This window comes from Megalobrama amblycephala, linkage group LG13 (assembly GCF_018812025.1).
Source record: "Megalobrama amblycephala isolate DHTTF-2021 linkage group LG13, ASM1881202v1, whole genome shotgun sequence".
Taxonomy (NCBI): domain Eukaryota; kingdom Metazoa; phylum Chordata; class Actinopteri; order Cypriniformes; family Xenocyprididae; genus Megalobrama; species Megalobrama amblycephala.
The window spans coordinates 27,904,936-27,916,133 of NC_063056.1; the positions used below are offsets into that span (position 1 = coordinate 27,904,936).

The 11,198-nt window shown below is 36.1% G+C and overlaps 1 protein-coding gene across 8 annotated transcripts in view; it reads right to left on the minus strand.

The window, feature by feature from the left end:
* Nucleotides 1-10,860, minus strand: part of ptk2ab (protein tyrosine kinase 2ab) — a 78,464-nt gene extending 67,604 nt beyond the window's left edge. For 3 of the 8 annotated variants that reach the window (XR_007179259.1, XR_007179258.1, XM_048154294.1), the window contains exon 1: nucleotides 10,675-10,860. Coding sequence is in view for 1 of the 8 variants with exons in the window: in XM_048154285.1 (XP_048010242.1) it covers nucleotides 9,258-9,294 (37 nt within the window). In the remaining 7 variants the exon portion in view is untranslated. Of the gene's footprint in view, nucleotides 1-9,257; nucleotides 9,368-10,674 lie in introns of those variants that run through there. The other 5 variants (XR_007179260.1, XM_048154295.1, XM_048154298.1 and 2 more) reach the window with 4 other exon arrangements.
* Nucleotides 10,861-11,198: the final 338 nt, after the last annotated feature.

An 11,198-nucleotide genomic window follows, 5' to 3' on the forward strand; every position in this document is an offset into this window, starting at 1 on the left:
GATCTGTATAAAAAGTCTTGTTTTAATAGAACCGTATTTATCCCGAATATAAGTCACATTTATTTACCATCTGAAATGTGCAGCGACTTATATAATGCAATTAACGTCAAGCATGCAAAACATGTCAAAATTTCACACATTTAGATTTGTGCCAAATGAGAGAGGTACATACGCCCAAGTTTATTTGTATAGCACATCTTCCACAAGCTTCCACAATTTCACTTTAAATAGATTTGTTTAGGCTTGCAGCCTAATAAATGTTAATAAATGTTTTTTATTTATAATGAATGTTTGAAAAAGCTTCATAGATTAACTTTTTGGTATTTTACATTATTTCAGAATTTACTAATAAAATGTGACACGTAGATGTTTTTTCCCAACAATGCAATTTTGACCTGGTGCAACTTAGTCAGGTCACTCAGGTGTGATTTTCCAGAAATATAAATATGTCAATTAATAAATTATGTATTAATTAATAAATATGTATTCGTCTGGAACACAACATAACACAATAGAATAGAATGATGTCCAAGGACCATTAGCATGAAACTATGGCACACAGAAAGGACAGATTGATGCAAAAAGCACAGAGTGAGGTCATTCTTGAGCCCACTGCTCGCTCAGACTCTATCAGCAGGTCAGCCAGAGGCTGAGCGACGATCAGAACCACAGAAAAGTCTGTCTCATTATACAGGGAACGCTGGATAATCTTTTCATTGTAGATGCTGAATTTCACTGCGCTTTAATTGGAATGCAGTGCATTTCCACTATTCGAAGCATCCAGCATCTCACACTGCATTACGCTGAAAAGGTGAATAAACAAAAGGCGGACAGACTTTATAATTCTGTGATGATAAATAAGACTGCATTTAATTTAAAAGGTCATTGCGGTACTCTACAAAAACTATAAAACTACAAAGTCTGGTTTGTTTTACTCTGCCAGCGACCAACTTTCACTCTGTGAACTATGTTTAGCTTTAGAGTTAATGCCAGCGAGATCTTCTCATAAATGCAGGCAGCTATCAAACTGGCAATCAACCTAAACCTCACACAGCACTACAGAGGAAAATAGAAGCAAAGCAGACAGTAATTTTGAAAAATAGACAGTTCAGAGAAACAAACACTGAAGCAATCATTCATTGAGAACAGAGAAGATCAGTAAATTGTCATAAACGAACACACGCATATAGCATTTGTCTATTGTGAAAGGCTGTGCTGTAGCTCCAGGCCTGACTGTAAGACTGGCATGTATTTGTCAGAGTGAGAGCAGGAGAAGAGGCTGAGATGGTATCGCTAACATAATCTCCTGATTGATTCATCACACCAACCCGAGAAAGTGTTCAATTGCAAAAACTGCCAGTCATGCTACAGCAATGTTTACAGGAATATAACAGAAATGTCTCTGCAAATAAATATAATACCATCTTAAACAGATTTTTGGAATATGGCAGCTGGTTCGCTGATGGAACAAGCTGGCCTACCTGATGATCAACCTAACTATCTACACCAACTTGGACCATATATGAAAAGTTTGGACCAGAAACTCTAGCTACCATGAGAAGCTGGTTTTATCTGGATTTTCCAACAAAAAATAAAACTCAAAACAAATAAAAGAAGAAAAAAAAGAGGATGACAGCCAATATCTTAAAGATTCCTTTATTCCTCATTGAATAACAGCCAAATGATCTTGCACAAGTTTTCTGAGAACGTCAGTTTTTATTATGAAACACTGATGCCAAGTTATTTTGACATCCAGAGCATTTTACACAAAGAATAAATCTAGGAAATAAAGTGAAAACTAAGATTAGAAATATCAGATATGATGAAAGAGTGCAATTTTTTTTTTTAAATCAAACTATATATCTTTTCCAACGAATGGACAAATGCAAACAGGAAGTTGCCTTGGAAGATGCACAATATACTGTAGATCTGTACCACATCAGATGACAACTGATATTTAAGATTTTTGTAGTTTTTTTGGTATCACTCAATATTGGATATTTAATTGCACATGCTCAGTTCCTCTATTTGTACATTTAGATATGTTTGCCATCATTGTACACTAATTTAAAATACGTTATATAAAAAAAAACACTAATAATTTAATAACATTGTTAAATGTAATGCTCAGCAAATCTCAAACTGAATATACATTTTTCATAATGTAGCTTAATGTACTTTATAATTTTCTGATGTCTAAATTCACTTGTACCATTAAAGGTCCCGTTTTTCGCTTTGATTGTGTTTATAGTGTGCAATATAACATGTGTTCATGTTTCGCGTGTGAAAAAAAACAGTATTTTTCACATAATTTACTTATCTGTATACTGCTGTTTCCACTGTCATAAAAACGGGCTGATGACTTCCTTATTCTATGAAGTCCCTCCTTCAGAAATACATAACGAGTTCTGATTGTGCCAGCGGTTCCTGTGATGTGATTCGACAGCTCTGAGCGCACCGTGCCCAGAAAGATCACGCCTCTTACCATAACGTGGAGATGCATGCGCTCAGTGTTATTGTAAACATGTCTTTAATTTTACCCTATCAATTTGAGCCGGAATCAGACCCGGTGATTGGACTGCGGGATGAAAATAACAGCGTTTCGACGACATGGCGACAAACACACTCTACAAACGCAACTCTTGTGTATTCCTGTGGATGGAGGTTAGTCAAAAAACTGTTTTAGTGACGTCATTAAAGAAGGAAGTAGAGGGATGTAGTCCAAACTGGCCGTTCGATGTAGGCGACTTCTGTTAAATAAAATATCTCGCTTGGCATTGAACTTTGAGCTTTAAAATTTTACAGATTTTATTTATACTCTAACAACAACATTACACACTAACTAAAGTTTGAAACATGGGATCATGAAGAACGGGACCTTTAAAAAACAATTAATTTTAGTTGTTAGTGTTTTATTTTAATTTATTTAGACAAAAAAGTATTACATTTTAATATCTGCCATGCCATTATCAACAATAACAATATGGTTATTATTGTGCATCCCTTCCGTTTTCTTGAAAGCAAGTACAAATAGAGTCAAAAACATAACAGAGAAAGATGTGTGTGTTTCACTCAGGGCAGAGGAGAAGAGGGCTTGTAACCCACAAGGGAGAAGGAAGAGTGAGAGTGAAAGACAGCGAGGAGAGGATTGACCCCTCTCAACAGCATCTACAAAAGACATCCATCAGTGCAAATCCTTCTCAAAGCCCCCCTCTGCTTACAGCACACAAATTCACCTGTTTCTTAACCTCTTATCTTTCCAGCAGCCGCTGTGACACTGCCATGAAGATTCAGCACGTTGGTGCTAAGTGACTGAGGCTGAATTGAGACCAGTTTTAAGGTACAAATATGGGTAAGAGGAGTTTAATTAGGCCCCATTTATACCTGGTATTAAGAAGCATTTTCATTAATCGGATTCAGATCACAAGTTGACGATGCCAAATACAGGTGTAAACGTGGGTTGAAAACATGTTGAGCTTGTTCACTTTTGACCACCTCTAGAGGTAGTTGAAAATGCATTTGACTAGATTGTTTTTGTAGTGTGGTCGAATGCATTCAAACAACAACAAAAGACTGCCTACTGACCTAATGCATAAACATTATGGGAAGCGAGTCAGATGAAGAACTAAGTTTGGTTTGAAGATGAAAACCATACCAAGCACAATGTTCTCTCGCCATTCCTGATCAGAGCAGTCACAAATGCTGCTGCTCTCCGTGTGTTTTCAGTCATCTCCTTTCGTGCTCATATGTAAATTGCATAAGTTATTTCGTCCATTAGATCAAAAAAGATCTGAAAAGCAATATCGCGTTCATTATCGAAGGCGATTCATCTGCGATATGAACGCGATATTGCGTAGCTTGTCAGTGATCTACGGCTCTGTCTATTAAATGACGCTCCATTTGAAAGCAGGTGATGGCGATTTAGCGGTAATCAGGGAACCGGCTTTACTGACGAAATGCGCGTGACAATCTCATGCGATATATCGTGCAGCCCTAATAGTGATTCCATTGACTTTTATTGTTTGGACTCAAAAGACACCACATTTTTCAAAATACCTTCTTTTGGGTACCACAGAACACCCCCCATGGGATGATGTGATAAGAATAGTATCTCACGAAAACTATATTCCCCGAAAAGTAAAAAAAACACCATTAAAAAGAAATCCGTCAGACAGAAATGTCTCATCGCTGCTATATGTGTTGACCCCTGTCACTCTGTAATATAACAGAATGAAACCCTCAGCTGTTCTAAAACAGTTAGGAGCGCAGACCTCTGCCAATCAATAGTAATAATAACAGGGAAAAATGTCACCATGTCACACTACGGCCTAAAAGCAGCCCAGGATAATTCCCTTAATGAATAGCCCAGAGGAGACAGACCCTGAGGCCTGGCTGAGCCGAATAAATCCACATTCCAGTCATCGTGTTCTGGCTTAATAATATACACCTGACAATTTCAATGCTCTGGTTGAGCTGCACTTCAGGTACGAGAAACTAGATGTTCTTTACCAAATTTTCTTTATGCACTTCTAGACAGAGTCATGGTAACATTCAAATATTCACCCATGCAGGCAAAACATTCATCTACGGAAGCCATCACGGAGTCAACGCTCATCGATCAATATCAGATTACAAGACTGACAGTGGAACAAAGATTCGGATTTGAGTAAACATTGAAGGCGATACAATAGAGACAAACAGTTCACATGCTTCAACACTAGTAAATCAAAGGTGCTGTTTAAATAGCTATCTACTATATCAGACAAACCATATGAGGTCATTAGCTAGTTCAGTTACTGAATGAATAAAAAAATATATATATGGAAGTATTCTATAACTACACGTTCAAAAAATTGGGGTCAGTAAGATTTTTTGTTTTTGAAAAAAGTGTCTTATGCTCAAAAATGCTGCATTTATTTGATCATGGATATTGTAAAACATTGTTATACAATTGTAACTTTTCTATTTTAATATATTTTAATTTGCTCCTGTGATGACTACGTTGAATTTCAGCAGCCATTACTCAGAAATCAATGTTGAAAACAGTTGTACTGCTTACTATTTTTGTTTTTAGCACTTTTTTTCAGAATTCTTTGATGAATACAACATTCAAAAGGACAGCATTTATTTGAAGTGTAATTTTTTATACACTCTAAAAACTAATTCAGGGGACCTTTAGTCATTACTTAAATATATATATTGTTGTGAAATAAAAAAAAATTAAGTTCTGAAATGCTGTTAGACTTTTTACTTGTAATTGTTATTTTACTGAGCTTGGATGACACACACATTATGCCTATTGATTCGATATACTATCATGACTTGTCATAGTTTAACATTTTCAGTTAATCAAAAATGTATTTAATTTTAAGTTCTGTTAATGTAAAATACAATCTGATGACGTGTAAACGTGTTTCATTGTTTTGAGTTGTATGAACACTACTTTTAATTTAGACGAACTTAAGTTAAGTGAAACTGGGCTGGGATTTATATTTCCCATCATGCTTTGCCCATGGCACTTGAAAGGGAGAGTAAATGCTAAAATTAAGTGTTATATAATGTTTTTTGCACAAGATTAATGGTGAGGGAGATTTAACAGTAATTAGTGTTTTGTTATGCTAATTTAGAAGAGTTTCTGTTAATGTGGGTTTTTGGAGATTTACCATCATGGTGACAAGCGGTGCTTGGTAAGTTCATGTTACAAGTGCATTTTATTGTGTCCAAAAAGCATCTTCACCTTACTTAAAACATTATGTTGGATCAACTTAAATAGTTGCATTCATGTTGACAATTATTAAGTTCATGTTACTTAGAAATGTGTTTTTATTGTGGCAAAAAAAAAGTCTTCACCTTATTTTAAACATTATGTTGGATCAACTCAAAATATTGCTTTGAATTAATGTAATTCTCCCAATTGGCTTAAGTTAAAAATTCTAGTGGAAAACGTTAACATATTTTTTTTTTTGTTGAACCAATGTTTTATTTTTAGAGTGTAATAATGTCAAAGTTTTTCACTGTCATGTTTGATAAATTGAAATCATCCTAGCTAAACAAAAGTATTAATTTCTTTAAAAATTAAACAAACAAAAATGACAGATCCCAAAATTTATAACAGCCCTGCTGAAAAATCCAGCTAAAACCAGCCTAAGCTGGTCAGCCTGGTCATAGCTGGTTTTAGAGGGGTTTTGGTTAGCTAGGAGACTGGGAGGCTGGGAGACCAGCTTAAACCAGCTGAACACCAGCTAACCCAGGCTGGGAGACCAGCTTAAACCAGCTAAGAGCAGCCGACCAGCCAACCAGCTTAGTCTGTTTTTAGCTGGATTTTTCAGCAGGGAGTAGTGTATTTAAATAAATATTCTAGGTTCAGTACAAGTTAAGGGTTAGTTCACCCAAAAATGAAGCTCAAACATGCTGCGTAACCAATGAGGTTCATTCTCATATGTTACGCACCAAGTTTGAGCCTCCCAGAAGAGGTTTGTTCTTGTGCGTCATTCAGGTTAGGTTGAGCTTCTGTTTATGCTCGCTGATCAAGGTTTATATGCAGGTAAAAGCCTGAATTAAATCTGTTCATCATAAAAAGCGATCAAGTTTCTTTAGAAAATTTGGACTAAACCGCCTGATTCATATGGATTCGTTTTCCGATCTCTTTAGGAACTTTTTGAAGCGTCAAACGTTCAATTGCAAAGGTAGTCAATGGAAGGAAATCTGACAGAATTGTGTCATCAAAAATATCTTCATTTGTGATCCGAACATAAACAAAAGTCTTACGGGTTAGTTGACCCAAAAATGGAAATTCTGTCATTAATTACTCACCCTCATGTCGTTCCACACCCACAAGACCTTTGTTCATCTTCGGAACACAAATTTACACAGCACAAAGATATTTATGATGAAATCCAATAGGTTTTTTTATTCTCAATAGAAAGCAATGAAATTGCCACATTCAAGGTCCAGAAAAGTAGTAAAAACCAATAGTCCACGTGACTACAGTGGTTCAATCCTAATATTATGAAGCGACGAGGATACTTTTTGTGTGTAAAAACAAAACAATTTTGTCTCTTTCCTGTCATTCTCCTACATTATTTATATTGCAGCTAGGGCTGCAACGATTAATCGCGATTAATCGTTTGCAAAATAAAAGTCTGTGTTTACGTAATATATATGTGTGTGTTCTGTGTATAATAATTATGTATAGATAAATACACACACATACAGGTATAAAGTTTAGAAATATATGCATGTATTATAAATATATATATATTTATTTATATATTTTTTTATATTTTATTACATATAAACATAAATATTTTATATATAAATATAAAAATTTTCTTAAATATATACATGAATGTGTGTGTATTTATCTATACATAATTATTATACACAGAACACACACATATATATTACGTAAACACAGACTTTTATTTTGCAAAAGATTAATCGCGATTAATCGATGCAGCCCTAATTGCAGCGCTTCCATGTTATGTCCGAACGCCAGCTCAGTACTGGCCGAAACTCTTCACGTGAGCAGCACGACACACGCGTGTGATGCTGATGCAGGAGCTGGCCAATACTGAGCCGGCATTCTGACGTAGAACACGGAAGCGCTGGACATAAATAGCGTAGGAAAATGACAGGGGAGAGACAAATTTATTGGATAAAGTCATTATTTTTTGTTTTGCTGCACAAAAAGTATCCTCGTCGCTTCATTATATTAAGATTGAACCACTGTAGTCACATTGACCATTTTAACAATGTTTTTACTACCTTGAATGTGGTAATTTCGTTGCTTTCTATTGAGGATATTAAAAAAACACCACTCGGGTTTCATCAAAATATCTTCATTTGTGTTCTTACGGATTTGGAACGACATTAGGGTGTATAATTAATGACAGAAATTTCATTTTTGGGTGAACTAACCCGTTAAGCTCATTTGTGGCATAATGTTGATTACCACAAAAAATAATTTCAACTTGTCCTTCATTTTCTTTTAAAGAGATGAAAATATAGGTTACCGTGAAGCACTTCCAATAGAAGTGAATGGAGCCAATTTGTGAAACAGTATTATAGACACAAGATGTAAACAAAATACATGTTAACATGATTTTTGTTTTAAAAATTGCTTATTAACCTTTTCTCCAAGTTATGTTCAATGTTACAACTTTGTTGCCGTGACACAACACAACTCCTAAAACAGATTTACAGCTCAAATAAAACATAATCTGCTTTTAAGTCTGACAAAACTTTCCCCCATTAACTTCCATAGTAAGTGCCTCAAAAAAAATAGAGGGACAAGTCAAAGTTATTTTTTGTGGTAATCAACACAAATGTTGTCAACTGAGCTAAACTTGTACTGAACCCATAAAATCCCTTCAATGTTGTCTTTATTTTTCAATGCAAGTTGACTGTAGGTTACTGAAAATGATGTAAACTCTTAAAACATCAACAGTATAGTTTTCAAAAACTTACATCAGTGCTGATTTAATGTTTAAATAACATTCGCTGTGCCTGCCTGGTGGATCATTCCAATACCTGCAGCGGACCAAAGCTATGTTGAGACTTGTCAAATACACAGGAATTTGTTCTAAACAAATGTTGCAATACATTACAGATAACCTACATATGCGAACAACATTTGAAAATAAAATTTAATAAATTATTACACAGATGATAAACAACATTAAACCACCACGTAAAAGAACAACAAGCTAAAGACACTAACCTATCAACCTAAATAATGAACCAAAACATTCTTTAAAACATTTGCAGAATCGTGTACATTAAGCAATAAAAGTGAAAATGGCTATACACACAGGCACACCTCTTTGTTTAAGTATTTGAGGACAAATCTCGAGGCTGACTGAAAATACACCACCATACAGAAATCTAGCCTCAAGCGCAGCACTACACCAAGCCAAGCCTCCTGGAGTTCTTCCGATCACATTTGCATTGGAAATATGAAATATGGCTTGAGGTAACCCTACTCCACCCTGAAGCAGAAAAAATGCCCTTTGTTTTATAGATGATCCCATATGCGAGTACACAAAGCAATGTTTTCAAATGAGATGCTTCACCTGGACGGGTTTTATATATGTGTGTATGTGTGTGTGTGTGTGTGTGTGTGTCAGAAGCTTCCGACCCTAAGCTGCCTGTTAGAAACTCTCTTCCTGTCTTGGAGCAGCTTGTAAATAATGAATGATTACCATTACACAATGCCCCTGTGATTAATGTCAGCACTATAACAAAGACCCACGTACCTGCACTAGCACAACTTATAAAACTCCAGAACTGCATGATGTATTTTCCATGTACCTTTCCAGGCTCATTCCTCAGTGCTCCTTACCTGTGCTAATGACGTAACGTTAGAGAATACCTGCAAAGGCCCCTGATGCCCACACATACACACGCCTATAGAAGCCCCGCCCACTACATAGCACTGCTCTGATTGGTCAACATCCACAACAAGCAGGTGAAGAGCACTCACTAGTGACTCATTTCCGTGAATCGGTTCTCTCGAACAGTAAGTTGAAAATCAAACGGTTTTGAATCATTAGGGGTTTTTTTATGTCATCAAGATTATTTACGTTATATAGATTCCACACGTTTTGATGAAATTGTATTTTTGAACCGACTCGGTTTCGTACAGGCTTATATGCTGATTTAAAAAAAAAAAAAAAAAAAAATCAGTCTTGATTCGTGAACGAATCGTTCAGTAAAGTTGCGCGAGGCGGTTCAACAGATTCAGTAGAAAGAACCGCCTCAAAAGAGCGATTCGTTCACGACAAGTCAGCATAAAAAAATAAGCATAATAAAGAATAAAACTTTGATAAACAGATCAATAATGTGATATGGTTGTGAACAGATATCTTCTCCTTGCTAATTGCTGTATCTTTGCCAATGATTTATTTCTTCTATTTCATTAAATAAATAATTAAATTGAATTAAACCAGTAACCAACTCACAGAATATTAAAACATGTATCCGAAATATTAGGCTACATGAAGCAGGTGACTAGCCTACCCCCCAAAAAAACGAAATTAATGCGCATTGCCAGAACTAGTCATTAAATGAAAATACATGCACTTCATACATAATATTGGTGGAAATAGCATCATAGGGCAACGCTATAATAAAGCTTGCCTGCGCACTAAACTGGTTGCATTGTTTGTCTTTTGTTATTGTTTTCAGTTCACCATGTGAACAGAATCAGTCTGACAACAATACACAGCCCCTAATACAACACACTAAACTCAAGATAACAAACCAACAGCGATCAAGTCATATTTACACCGGGTTATTAAACGTGCAGATTGCTGTTAAATGTGACACGACGCATTTTCCGTGAGGAATAAAACATTTGGAATGGCTTAAAATGACTGGGTATGGTCTCTTTCGCATTGCCAGGAGCACTTTGTCCTGCAAAACCGAGCACAGCTTACTTTTATCGGCAATTTCATAATGATACGAGAATCCTAAGCACGCTGCAATACAATAACACGCCTCGCATTCACAATCTAACGCAACACAACATGTCAGATTGGCCCAGGAAAGCCCACTCTCCAGGTCCAAGTGCAGATATGAGCCCCCCTCACGCTATGCTACCAGGCTAACACACTTATTGCAATTATTATAGCAAATATAAAATGTGCATTCTTAACAAGGACCAATATTTACCGTATTCTTTTCATCGAATGTCTCCAAAAACGCGCCCTCCTGATAAACACCCTGTAATGTTTAGCTGTGGTTAGTATCCCGTATTAACGCTGTTTGTGGGTCCGTCCAGGCTCCGTGGGGTCTGTAGTGGATCTGAAGCCGGAATCCTCCCTCTTGCTCTCTCTCTCTCCGCTGCTGGTGATGACCGATTCGAGAATGAATCATTATGCTGGACCGACTCTTTGTAATCATTCTTTAGAACCGACTCGCAAAGCGTTTGAAAATCAGTAGACTGTAAGGAAGAGAATTAAAATTTGAATTAAATGTATGTGAGTGACATGATAACCATAAACAACGGTAGGCTACATGTGTGACAGGTAGGAACATTTATCTGGGGGGGGAGCATTGAAACATTGTCTGAAAACATCAAAATGCAAACTATCTTTAACACTTATACAACACACACACGTTTGTATAAGCTTAATCGAAAATATAGCGATATGCAGCGAATTTAACTAAATATGTGTTTAGTTAGTAGTTCACTT